Raw genomic sequence first — 14,229 nt, forward strand, 5'->3', positions numbered from 1 at the left:
CTGTAGGTGGCACACACACACACACACACACACCAAGGCACAAACATTACATGACATATGTATTTGATCCCCTACTTGAACTCAACATTATGTAAGATCCAAATTATGAACATACAGAAAATTGCGGCGCTGTATGGCCGTTTCATGACTCTTATTTATTTCCAGAAGTGTCTGCTCCTGGAGGTTGATCATTTGTGTGAGTTTCATAAACTCCAGTGTGTCGTCCTCACACTCCTGATTGATCTGACGGTGCTTCCAGGCAACCTACAAGATGTTAAGAAAAGAGTGTGATATATGTTTTTGACCCATAAGAGGGCACTTGGTGTTGATGCAGGGATACATTTGAACTTCATTCTCATTGGCTGAACTTGCACTGCACACATTTGACTGAAAAACAGTTAATATAAATACAGGAAAATCCCCACTCACACATCTGTTTAGCTTAGTTCTGAAAAAAAACACACACTTTTGAACAGCACAACATTTAAACTGTGATACTGGCTTATGGCAGAAAAGACCCACAGTGTGTTTTGACTGGTCTCATCTCTGTTTGAGTGAGTGTGTGTGTGTGTGTGTGTGTGTGTGTGTGTGCCTGGACCTTGGAGATGTCATTGTGCAGTTTGTCTCTCATTTTAGAGCTATTAGAGATCTTCATACGAGCCTTTGCGAGTGATCTGGAATGGACACACATAAACGCATGCGCAAAGAAAAATATCAGAAATATTATACACAATAACAGGGATGAAGCTATAGCTTCACCAACAAATGCACTGGTCAAGAAAAAGTATGAAGTGATAATAATGCAGTCTTAACAAATTGAACCATATAACCTTTACATGGTTATTACAAGAAATTTGTTGCAGCGCTATTACAGTATTTTACTATGGATGTCTCTGCCTTCTTTTCTGCATTAGTATGTATTAACATAGACAACCCTCAACCGTCCCTCTGCAAAACACATGTACACACACCTGTCCTTGTTGATGACAATGGTACGTTGGATCTCTGTCTCATTTTCCTGCACCTTAACCTGCTCCGTCAACTCTGTGATTGTCTGCGAGGCGAACTGCTTCAGCTTGACGTACTTATTCTTCTCTTCCATAATCATGTGGCACAGCTTACAATACTGTGATACTCTAAGGGGGAAAACACTGATTAGTAATGAGCCCATTCTTGATCTGGATTACAAGACTTGGCTCCCATCAAGACAAGGTTTCTGGCATTTATATCTGTTCTATTGATCATTTGCATTTACTTAGCCAATGGTAGCTGTAAAACACATTGAGTTTATTCTCATTTTTTTGGCATCTTGCTAGCTACTGTAGGATTTATATACTGCACTATATAGAATGTATATCCATGGCCAATGACAGTTGTCAATGGCTGACTCAACTGATATGAAGTGCCCAGATATGGACAACATCTGGTCTTATGGGCTTTAGGTCTAGGTGTGCTTGAAATAAAGTTTGGCAATATGGACAAACAACAATAAAAAGTCATATTCATGTTCATCACAAATTATCAGTGAATCCAAAAATTGTTCAGACAGAACTAAAGTCTAATGTGGTGTGGAATTTTATTAAATTTCAATGTACCATTCATGTAAGACATGCAAGTTGTGAACACTGATTGCTAAATATGAGATTGGTTTTCGTATTACAATTACAGGGAGAGGATACGCAATATTTAATTATCATCCTGCTCTGTTTGTGCTTGACTAGATGCAGTTTTCGGAGTGGATTCCATGTCAAGTGCAACCACATCAGACTGCAGTCCGTGGTCGTGACCTAATTGAATGTATTGCAAGAGTCTGCTGTCGTAAGGGGTTGTGCCAGATGCATTAGTCTGTGTCTGTACACTGAAGTATGACCAATTAGTAAGTTATGGTTCTCTACCCAGACAACATGTGCAGATATCTGAATTAATTGTGATCCCAGCTGTTACACAGATCAGAGGAGCCAAACAAATAAAGAGGGAATCAATTATCAGTTGGGAAACTAGTCACATCAATATACTGTATATAGGAATTCAATTTGCTGCCCACATTGATTGCTAAGACCTTGGACATATTGCACAGGTACTTGTTGACCCTGGATGCAGGAATGCCATTCCTGCCGCTGCTTAAAATGCAAAAAGCAATCTGTGATGACATTTAATAAAAGATCTTGAATTGTGCAATGAAATGTTAATATTTATTATACGAACAGAGAGAAAAAGTAAGAGAGAAGGACTAAGACTGAGAGACAGACAGGAAACATGAAGGCAGTGACAGAATGAAGTGATTATGCTTCCACTAAAACTACCAATTAACAGCTTAGTAGCTTCTCTGTAACCAAAACCCTCTTTATCATGACACACAGCTTTGAATTTAATGAAAGGTGGTTGACAAGGAAATAAGAAGGGAAAACAACACCGTGACACCTGCGCTGTAGCATAGTATTCAGCTTGTTGTGGTCCATGATGATCAGGTCTTTTTCTCGCAGCTCCTGCTGGATGTGCTGGTTCAGCTGCTGTGGATAAAGTTACCCAGGTAAAACTACAGTATCATCACTTCTCATATTCACAAACATCACCCTACAATCATATTTGTTAGTGTACATTTTCCAATATTGTAGCACCTTCTCTTCTGACACTTTGAATACATAAAAATGAAACGATAAATAAATTAGCTGATCTAGCAGTCCTGGTTTAGCATTTTTGTTTTTTTTAAGATTATTTTTTGGACATTTTTGCCTTTATTTGACAATTTGACAGTACAGCTGAAGAGATAGACAGGAAAGGCAGGAGTGAGCGAGGGAATGACATGCAGGGGGTTGGAATCGAACCCTGGCCGCTGCCGCCGCCCCAGCGTACACATTTATAACATTTGCACTCTTTGAAATTGTGTTTTTTTTTTTTTTTGTTGCTGTCGTGTCACACTAACATCAAGAGGACCTAAAATATAAACCTACTTTAGTTCCTCTTTGATGTTTTTGACACGTTAATGTGTGAAATATGCATGTCTATGTTGGCATAAGTTATTAAATGCACTAATGATGACATCAAAACCTATTTTAAATGTATCTTTGTGTGTGTGTGTTGTATGTGTCCATGTGTGTTTGTATTGAACCTCAGCCCTAAGCAGTTCACGGTGCTTCTGGCCCCTCTCCTCGGCTTTGATCTGTGTCAGACATCTGAGGTTATGGAGTTCTTCTCTGAGGCAGTTTGACTCCCTCAGCAGCCCCTGGATCATCCCATACTGCTGCTTCTTCTGGCTCTCCTCTTCAGCTGCTGATAGCTGGTTGGGAACACATTTAGCACTGTTTTCAGTTGAAAAATCTCACAATTATAATTTGACTGCAATTGAAGGGTTACTTACAGCAGAATGGGACAGCAAATTGGTCTAATAGTCCCTTAATGTGAGGAAGATGGATAAAGGATGGATACTGAAACTTTTCTTTACAAAATGCAGGCCTTTCCCCAAAGGACCATTAAAGTTTTGTAATATTATGTGACAGGATGAGAAAATAATGTAATGCGAAATTTCATTTTACCTTCTAACTCTGAAGATAAAGACGGTAGAAAATGAAAAATATCAAAAGAACTTAAACATAAAAATTGCATTTACTTAGAAAAGGTGCACGTGAGGAGGGGTAAATTTTTTTTTGAGACATATAAAAAATAAGACATAGTTGAATCGACACTTTGCTATCACAGCTTTAACAACAAAAAAGAAATTATAGGCTCCACAAAGATAGATTTGCCACGCACATTATTCCCACCTGTTTTTCAAAGTTGACTTTGAGAGCATCCACCTCTTTCTGAAGCTCCATCCTCTGCTGAGTACTGGCCTCTCTTTTGGGAACAGCATCTAACTGGAAATTCAAGTCAGAATGTCAAAATCAAGTATATTCAAATTTTCTGTGTGCAAGCAGATCTTACATCTGCTGTAAGTCAGTCTCAAATCTTATTAAAAAGCTGTAAAAATGTATTATCAATTGTTTGCCTGGTTGTAGTCCATTAGACTTCACATACTGAGGAAGGAAAGACCATGAGGATCCGGTACAAAATTACTAAATTCAGTCAAATTCAGTCAGTGCATATTCAATCCCACATTAAACATTGACTGCAAAATAATTAATACTATATATCAGAGTTTCCCTGAGGTCTCTCTCATAGCAGTTGGATCCAGTGACACTGAAACTGCTCACTGAAACTCATAAAAAATGAATGCCTTAAGGCGTCGGGATCGCCCCTCTCTGCAGGGTTGCCAGGCCTCGTGTTCAGTGTTATGAGCTACATCGCTCCATATTTAAAAATTGTTGGTCCCCAGAAGCTAAGTAAGACTAAATCAGTAGGTTTAAGAGAAAAAAAAAGAAAAGAAAATGCAATACCACAAATTTATTTCAGCTACATACATGAAGCACTAAATACTATCACTGTTTTAAGTCCTTATTAGGCCTCATGTTGTGTAAAGTTTAGAACACAACATTGTGTATATATCAAAGCCATCAATCACATCCTATTTGAGATAAATGTGAAGCATTTTTGTGGTAAACCCACAGACTGTTGAATCCTTGTCTAAACAGCCTTTACAGTCAAATTAATTTTGAGTAATTGTTCATGTGAGAGTCGTTATTGATTGGCAGATTAGTGGAAATTAATGAATCATACTGTACAACTGCTTTTGTTTTTAATATTTCCTCAATGCGTGAATTCCCTGGTGTGTCATAGTGATTTCCTTTAATATTGTTATGTGCTTGTGAGATATGCTGACACATTTCCCTTTGCTCTCCCTCTCTTGTTCTTCTCTCTACTTTCTCTTTAAAAACTGTTAACATCAGTAAAATTACAGGAAGCTCAAGAATAAAAAAAAATGCTTCTGATGTAATGCAGATGAACGATTTAACGAGCTGATTACTGGCACCGTTAGATTTACACTCAAAATGTTCCCACACCTGTGTTTAAGCCTGGAAACGTTTTCTAACCAATTGCCAATACCAGTAAAAATTCAATGTTGCAAACCATGAGGAGTATGTGTTTTAACATTGTGAGGATTACTGGTAAAATCTGAATGTTTCCAAGCTGCAATTAGAGGTCCTGCATGTACAAAAAGTCTTGTTTTAATTTGAATGTATTTTTAGGAAAAATAACAGAAGCCTTCAGGTGCTAAAAAATACCAGAAGACTCATGAACACTCCAACTGCTTCAAATTTGAGCAGATGTTTCTTCTGTACTCATTGAAAGTAACAATCTACAGGTCACCTGTGCCTGTAACTCATTGTAGATAGATTCCATGTGTTCTAGCTGCTCAGTGGCTGTGGTCAATGCATGCTCCATCCTCTTGAGGGCTTGCATCTGCCTGAGGAAAAACACAGGCAACTTTTAAATATCTATTGTCATCATAAGGCTGTGCCTCCTACACAAAATGAAGGAACAAAAAATTAGGCTCATTCTATATGGAGTCATGTCAAATATACATGTTTTCAGCAGTGGAATGAAGCTGAAGAAATGCTCTGAACTTGTTGGTCTTGTGTTAAACTTTACACTGTGCATCTACCGTGTAAGATGTTTTTAGTTTAGTTTAGGCTTTGAAAAATGTAACTAAAATGTCTAAAATACAACAAATGATACACTGACAAACAAGTTTAGGACTATTCACAGAAAAACTTCATGTACATACTGAAGACTACAGCAACAAGCTGACAAAACTAAACGCTCTCCAATTGCATGTCTCTAAAGAATACATACATATATATTGCCTGTACTGTATATTTTAGGTGTACAAGTGTAAATGCAAAAGCCCTTACATATAGTGTGTAATTATTGAGGTGTACTGATATGTGGGGACTCATTTACATGTGCGATGGAGTTCAGTTTGACACCATTCTGTACCTATTTTTCTCCCTGAGCTGCGCAGATTGGCTCTCAGACAGGTGCTTTCTGTCACACATGATATTCTGCAACTTCATTTCCAGGATGCCTCTGGTGATGAAAAACACGCAATGAGAAGCGTGAAAACACACAGCAAAAGCCTCTTCTCCAACTCTAAAACTCCAAATCAAATACTTTATTTCTATCTGAATATATTTATCTAATTAAATCACATTTTTTTCTGGCATTCCCCTCGCCATAGTGTCCATTTTTTGACTGTGACTGTATAAGGAACTTGTACCTGTTCCCTGTGAATTCAGCCTCCTCCGCCCTGTTGACTTCCTGCTCTTTTAGAAGCTGACTGCACTCCCTCTGACTGGCCTCTACTTGGGCCCGGAGAGCCTCCAACTCCTCATTCAACTCCTTCTTCTTCGACCTGAGGGAGTGGTTACGCTGCTCCACCTCCTTCACTTGCTGCTTCATTTCTGAAATCTCTGTATTTAGTGCTTCAATCTTCTTCATTGCAGCTCTAATGTGTTTAGGAGGATGATGGAAAACATTTTAATCATACAAAAGAACAAGGGTAAGTATAAGACCAAGACAAGAGTATCAGTTTATTACTCCTCACTTGCACTGTAAGAGTGCATATCTTATGAAATAACAGCATGTGTATCCATATTTTACATATACCCCCCAGTACTCAGCTTTGTGAATTTCAAATTACAAGTCATAGCTCAGATGGCTCATACAGACAGTTTCAGTGCATCACTTGCAAGCCAAATATTAATCTGAAATAAACATAAAAGAGACTGTAGTGAATCAGCAAGTGGGACCATTCTCTGGTGACGAAGCTTTCGACTGCAGCTGCACAATTTTTTTAATTAAATTAGAGGGATTGACGCCTTTAAATTATTGAGAAGAATTTGACTGGTGCTACAAATACTACCCCATTTTTCAGTTCCTCATTTGGACTAAAATATGTCTTTCCACAAAGTCTATTGTATGTCAAAAAGGAGTGTGGCTAGAAAGATACTTTATAGAGAGGAAACTGAACAACAAGTATAAATCTGGAAAATGATGCTTCTTGCAGGAAAATTAATGAAGAAACTGCTATTTAGCTTCAGCTTTGCAGAGATTCTGAGTTTGTTTTTTTCTGTTCCGGTCAAAAGTTTACACTGTGCAAAAACAATTAGTAACACATGCTCTTTCCTTTATTAAAACTACAGTATGATAGCTCAAAATTCATCCAGTTCAATCCAGCTCTTTGGTGTATAGGAGATCAGGATGAAGTGAAGGAGACAGATTACGGAAGGATTTGAGCCAACTGATGAACTGAAGGAATTTATGAATCAGGGAGTGACTTAATTTTCAAAAGATGTTTCTGCTGTCTTTTCTTCTCACTGTTGTCTCACCAAGCACCCTAACTGGCTCATTTTAATGCCTGGTGTTTTCCAGCTCTTCCCCAAAAAAGAATATTAAGGGGTTAAATGTACTTACTCCCTCTTAGAGCGTTTCCTTTCGATCTCCTTTAAAATCTGGTCAGGTATGCTGATGAGCCGGGCTTTCTCTGCCTTGTTACACGCAGAAAGAGACATACACGCACAAATGTAAGAAAGCATGTAAGAAAGCAGATGATTTGTTATTTTATTGATGGTGTGCTGTAAGCTATGCCCACTCACACACATGCCCTCACACACAGACCTCTTTGAGCTCTATGACCTCCTTCTTGTCTTCCAGCTCTTTCTGTTCTTTCAATATCTGCATTTCATGGGTTTCCACATCTTCCTTCAGACTTCTGTGCAGGGAATGAGGGCAAGATAGACACAAAAAGTACATTTATTATCTGAACAATTTTGATTAACAGCACTTAAAAGATTCAGCTGCACTGCTTCTTATTAAAACGGACAATAGCAGCACACTGAATGAAACTGAAAAAATATAAAGAAGCACAAAAAGACAGTCATGAAGAGCTCCACAGAGTGAATGTGTACACCTGTATCAATATGCAGGGCAAGGTGAGAAAACTGCATATGTGCTCACTGAAAAACAGCTAAATAAAATACCTGACTTCCAGTTGTCTCTGGGCAACCTCTTTCCTCAGATCCTCATACTTGTCCTGCAGGGCCTTTGTTCTGCTCTCCAGCTCCTGGAGGACCCACCAGCAGTATGAACATTAGATCACATATCAAGAATATCAGGTCTATGATGAGAATTTGATTGAGCCCAGGCCGCACATGCAAAATACTACTGTTTGAGCCTAATGCTGAGTCAGCTCTAGCAGCTTTCATTTTGCACATGGATTTTGTTTATATGAGTCATAAACACATTTTTGTCCCAAAAAGCAAATTTTTGTCTTTGTCAGTCAAGTCCTTCAGTTGTTTCAGTGGTAAAACAATTTTTCAGTGGTATAACGAGTTCTAGTTTGATGCCGAAAACTTTAATTCTCATTGTTTTCTGCACAACAAAGATGGGTTGACACTTATCATTGTTGAAAAATGTTGGATTACATTGAGTCAATTTTGCAAGCATGAGTATATAAAACATAAACAACTAAACCAGCTGCTATCAATTCAACTTGATAAATGTCATGCACTTTGAAGCTAGTTTGTGGTTTTCTCCAGTATCCATCTACTGCACATACAGCAAAACAATTAGTATGTGAGGACTCTGTGATGAAACACATAGCTTATTAATCATGTTCGAATCAAGTGGGTATGTGTGTTTGTGTGTGACAGTGAGAGAAGAATGCAAACTCCCTTGGGTGCATAGTGTTTCATTAGAGTTAATATCACACTTGATGACCCTTTTACACATACACTCTGTTACATTAACAGAATAACTTGCCTGAACTGTTCTGGTAAAGGCAGCAGCTTCTGTTATTCATACAAGCAATGCCTTCTTCTGTTTGATATTTGAATATTATTTGACCACACACTTCTGATGCTGTACATTTTAAGAATTGTTCATTGGTCCTGGTGCTGTGCGTGTCCATAGTGGCAGTGAAATGCTTTTGTCCACACAATACTGCCACTTGATGATTCATGCTGAGCAGTCAAAATGCTGCAACTGTTTTACTGCAATATTGGCTCCCTATAGAGTAGCAAACCCACATGTGTCACTGGTTCTACAAGTAATTTGTTGAATTCACTTTTCAAAGTTCACTTTTAATGCAACTCAACACAAGGACATATGGGCATCTCCATGATAAATTGGTTATGTTGTGGTCACTGGTTGTAATTTAGCTTCATTTCTTAAAATCAATTTTTGTTCCTGTTTGTTTGGTCTGTTAAATGGCACCCGTGAGTCACCTTGACTCATGGGCAAAGTAGTTTTTATATGCTATGGAAGTTACACCAGTCAGAGGCATGAAAGCAGAATTGTAGTACATTTGGAATGTTTTGTTACTGCAATCAGTAATTAAACAGTAGTTGCATAATTCAACCCTAAAAGTATCTAAAATCCAAAAGTTAATTAAAGCTGCTTAATTTATTCAACAAGTTCTACAAAGATCAAACTCTAACCTTTTGCCATTAGCAGCACAGGCAACAGAATTTTGATGAAGTTTGATGATTGGAGAATTGTGAACGCAATGAGACTACCCTAAAGGTCTTATTTTCATATTCTTGTACCTCTGATCTGATTTTATTCAACACAATTGCTGAATTTTTTTGTGCTGATGAGTCAACAGTTAGTGCAGCTTTTCATGCCCATCCAAGTGTTGGAAATGCTCAAACTACACTACTACTACTAGTACAACTGGTAGACTAAATAATAAAAGTAATACAGTATTATACATGCCCTACAGCATGTTATACAGCATGAGTACTGTAGTGTACAAATCACACAGCATCAAGTAGATACCGGATTTCTAGTATGTTATGCAAATGAATGTTCTTATTTAGACTGTAAATTTGTTCCTTTTAATACAACATGCAGAGAATCATGTATATTATAATATAGTGTGAGCATTATTAAATTGCATTCTTCGAGTTGGAGTGGGAGCAGAGATTCATACAAGAAGCGAGTATGCTATCAGCAACTATGACCTAAGACCAGCCTATTTTTTACTCCCTTTGCTATGTGTTTCTAAAAAATGTTAACATTTTTTGCAACATCAGTTGTCATTGTGGATGATTACCAGCGATTACTAACTTAATTGGGCTGTTTAAACAAAACAAGGATTAAAACTTCAACTTGTATCCCATCCTTTTGTCTGAATGGGAGATTGTAATATAAAATGTTTTAGCTTCACATTGCTTCAAATGGCTCCAAAAAGAGCCAATGGCAAAGTCTTCGTATTGAGGGATTAAGCCTGGATGGAGGCTTAAAGTAAAACTCATATTTATCCTCTCTGAAGACCGTTGTTGCAGTAATAATTCAGGTCTCTGAAACTACACCTGGATGGTGCAATGATGAACTTACAGCAGGTTTCGGCTGAATCTCATTCTCTTTCTCCAGATACTGCTTCTCTTCCCAGAGACTGCATAGGGGTGAGGTAAGGTGAGTTGAGGCGAGGAGAGGAAAACATTTGAAAAAGAAAACAAAATGAATGTGTTATTAAAACAAGTAAATAACATGTTTCAGTTCCTTCAACAGAAAGAGGAATGCAATGAGATAGCATTTACATTTTTAAAAATACACTGATGTGCAGTTTCAGTTCAACTGATGCTAATTTAAAATGTTTTGAATAAGTTGCTATGAAACCTTTCTACCATTAGTGAGTGAATAAAAAACCTGTACGCTATACAGTAGACACACGTAATGTATAAAAGAACCAGTATACATACAAGCTTTCTCATACATAAACACAAAGAATCATAAATGAAGTACCCAACACAGTATAAATGTATATCTAAAAACATAATTTCTATGAATTCTTCATCTCCCTGCGGCAGACACTTTTTGAGCAGTTGATTAAAGTTTGTATGAAATAATTTCAAGTCAGCTCTGTCATTGTGAAAAACCTCAGTGTACAGCTACACGTTTCACAAGGTAAATGATATTAATCTTTCTGACAAGTTGATATATTGGATATTAACTGATATACGGAGAAAACTGCATGAATGCTAAAATATGTGACTGGGAAAAGTGCTGAATTCCTGTGCATCTGTTTGGCTAAAGATAAAGGACGCAAAGATTTAAAAAAGGCATATTTGCATGGTGAGCATCTGCTCGTCATATGCAGACTGCTAGCCATTTGGACAAGAGAGGAGAAGGGAAAAAGAACAGAAGAAAAGTCAGGAAGAGGGGATGAGATTAGGCCAGAGGGGATGAAAGAAAGGGCAGAAAGAGAAGAAGGAGAAACAGAGGTAATGGGGGGACAAGAGAGCTCACTACCAAAAGCTGTCACAAATAATATGCACACTCCGTGTCTAATACTGTTTATTACTGCATCCTCTGAGAATGCTCTGTAAGTGGTTTTCATTTAATATTTCAATTACCGCTGTGCCTACTATCTGCCTCAGTGTGCTCTGCGCTAAAAATCACTGTATCCTACAGATCATATCTTTGCAATACAGTGGTGAGTTTACATGCTGTGAATGGTTTAATATTGCTGAGGCAATCCAGGGTCAAATGCAATGCAGGAAAGATAAGAAAAGAGATCTGCTTAAAAAAATATTAGGCTGTGTTGAGTAAATAAGAAGTATTAGGAATATTAGAGTTTAATACACTTAGGTCTAGAATATTATTGTGAGCTGATTATCAGTCAAAAACATATTTCTTCTACCCAAAATTATTATTTTTCAAACTTTCCTCTAATTTGGACCTTTACAACTCCTCTTAAACCTCTTCATACTCATTAATATTTTCACCTACAAACTTCATTCACACGTTAAAAGAGTCACCACCCTTTCTACTTTATCATATTAGCTCAGCTTTTTCCTAACTTTAGTTTTTCAGTAATCAGAGTTAAAGTTTCATGCTCTTTTCAGACACTGTTAAACGTTTACATCGGTGTACTGTGTACTGCATGGAATGTTCAAATCTAGCATGTAGTGATGTCACTGCTGTCATTGCTACACTTACACTGATAATTTAAATGTTTTCATCTCTTAACTGGCAGTTTAACTGCTTTCAGCGCTTACAATTCAACTGACACTTCCACTGCTTTCAGCCTCTACATACCAACTGCCACAACAAATTTGGACTCTACTACTACTTCTACTGACAGCTCAAATACTCCTGAGTGATATTTCAATTGCTGTCATTGCTTACGTACCAACTGACACTTTAAATATTTACACTGCGCACACAGAAACTATCTCTGGTGCTTGTTGCTTTTTTCTTGTGAATTACTGGTTAATTTTACTTTCTCAGGCCTCTGAAAATGATTCAATCCAAGGAGGAGAAATTACTCTTTAGTTGAACTGGCCACAACCTAAAGACATATTCAAACTGTAATGAGGGGTCACAAGTACACATTGCTGTGTTTTCAAAGGTCATAAGCCAAAATGTTTGGGAACCACTGGCATATGTTATCATGTTGCTTAGCAATGTTCCAATAACCTCCTCTTGGCTTAGTAGAGAGTAGAGAAAAAGAGTTTGTGTACTGAAAAGAGGCAGATACTTGAGTGGGTGCGTTATTTTCCATTTCTGTGAGTGTGTTTGACCTTTTGGACACACTGATAGTGGTGTCGAGTGAGTTGAGGAAAGGAAAAGCGAAACCTGCAGCAGAAAAGAGGAAAATTGGTTGCGATGAGAAAAGAGACTCATGGGAGCGAAAGGAAAGGATTAAAGTAGAGGAACAGAAACGACTACAGGACTGACGTCAAAAAAACTAACCAATGCAGAGCTCAGACAAACAAACAAGTTACATCCAGAGAAAACATAAAAATCCACTTAAACCTGGTATTTGTATCATGAATTACTTACAGTTTTCCCCATGACATAAATCTTTGAGAAAATATGGCTACTGAAACAAAAACAACATTTAAGGCAGTGGCAATACCACTAACAGTAACATAACCTTTTCTTCTTATTACAATGAACAATTTCAATGGTACAGAAAAAAATGCTGTAGCCAAGTAATATACACACACACACACAAACAGTACCAATACTATTTGTGTGTGTGTGTGTTTGTGTCTTCTACTTTTTCACCTTCACCTCCCTCTAAAGTCAATGAAAACTTGGGAAGATGCTGCCTCATGTAGTTCACCTCGGTGTTTGGTCCCTAGTTACTTAGCTGTGACTGTGTATGTGCGTGTGTGTCTGTGCATGCATATGCTCTTCTACTGTACACAACTTCTTCACCACTCCAGTTTCACTTCTGTGTTTTGTCCTTACTCTCCTTCGTCTCTTGGGTTACTGTCAGTGGTGAAAAGTTCATCTGTGTGTGTGTGTGTGTGGGTTTGTTTGTTTGTAAAACAGACAAAGCTGCAGCCAAATTTGAGAGATGTTTGTAATAGATGTACTTTCTTGAATCAAATGTCATTTTCATTTAATTCACTTGACATTTGATGTGTGTCTGCAATGATGTATGTGTATCTATATATACAGCTCACCATTTCATTTGGTGCTGTGTCTTGTACTCTCTGTCCTCAGCAGCTTTCAGTTCATTGTATGCCTGGAGGAGCTGTTGCCTCAGTTCAGTGACCTCACTTTCAGGGTCCTCAGAGGTGCTCTGCTCCTCTGTTCTCTCCACTGCGGCCTGCAGCCTCTTCAACTCAGCACGACACCTCTTTGCTTCTCCCAAAAGCTGGATTTCAGAATCCTGGGTACTGTTGGATGAAACAATGATTTAAGTATGTGGTACAGTATGCAGTATACAGATACTATTTACTAACTGCTGGGTAAATTTACATGCATTCTAAAAGGTCAAAAACACAAGTAAAACAGTAGTCTGACTCCACTCTGTTTTCTCATGGAAGTTGGATAACACAAGTAAATCACTGCTTAATCTTTACTTTTTTGTGACCATTAAAAATCTAAATATTAGCTAAATTTTATATCATTTTTTCTACGTTCTTTTTCAGGAACTGTAAAGCCAATAACAATAAGATAAATCCATATAAACCTTAGTTAACTACAAATAATCTAAACAGCCTTAACTCTTGTCTGAATCAGATTTTTCATTGCTACTGATTTTTATGATTGACTTCTGAGTACTGAGCCAATTAAATTTAATGTGTACATTCAGATTTTGTTTTCACAAGAAATTACACAAAGATTTGTTGTTTCCACAAGAAATTGGGGTCTAAAAATTTAATTTCACTTCCTCTATTATGTGCCTTAGTGGCATTTTTGAGAATCAGTGTTCCATTAAGGATTTGATAAAGCTTAAAAGGTTGTAAGTTTTGGAGATGTTTTTGATTAACAGCTGTCTCAGCCTATTACAGTCAGTTGTGGTGGTTGTACCTTGTTAATACTGCCTCA

The 14,229-nt window shown here is 37.6% G+C and overlaps 1 protein-coding gene across 3 annotated transcripts in view; it reads right to left on the reverse strand.

Moving 5' to 3' along the window:
• ccdc146 (coiled-coil domain containing 146) overlaps positions 1-14,229 on the reverse strand; it is a 50,272-nt gene that overhangs the window by 18,505 nt on the left and 17,538 nt on the right. For 2 of the 3 annotated variants that reach the window (XM_044185674.1, XM_044185676.1), the window contains 14 exons: positions 13,359-13,574; positions 10,276-10,333; positions 7,917-7,999; positions 7,555-7,648; positions 7,351-7,424; positions 6,155-6,382; positions 5,875-5,964; positions 5,245-5,341; positions 3,762-3,854; positions 3,110-3,277; positions 2,422-2,510; positions 972-1,136; positions 599-674; positions 116-264 (listed from right to left, as the gene is read on the reverse strand). In XM_044185674.1, the coding sequence (XP_044041609.1) occupies positions 116-264; positions 599-674; positions 972-1,136; positions 2,422-2,510; positions 3,110-3,277; positions 3,762-3,854; positions 5,245-5,341; positions 5,875-5,964; positions 6,155-6,382; positions 7,351-7,424; positions 7,555-7,648; positions 7,917-7,999; positions 10,276-10,333; positions 13,359-13,574 (1,680 nt within the window). The remainder of the gene's footprint in view (positions 1-115; positions 265-598; positions 675-971; positions 1,137-2,421; positions 2,511-3,109; positions 3,278-3,761; positions 3,855-5,244; positions 5,342-5,874; positions 5,965-6,154; positions 6,383-7,350; positions 7,425-7,554; positions 7,649-7,916; positions 8,000-10,275; positions 10,334-13,358; positions 13,575-14,229) is intronic. The other variant, XM_044185675.1, reaches the window with a different exon arrangement.

Source organism: Siniperca chuatsi, linkage group LG23 (assembly GCF_020085105.1).
Source record: "Siniperca chuatsi isolate FFG_IHB_CAS linkage group LG23, ASM2008510v1, whole genome shotgun sequence".
Classification (NCBI taxonomy): Eukaryota; Metazoa; Chordata; class Actinopteri; order Centrarchiformes; family Sinipercidae; genus Siniperca; species Siniperca chuatsi.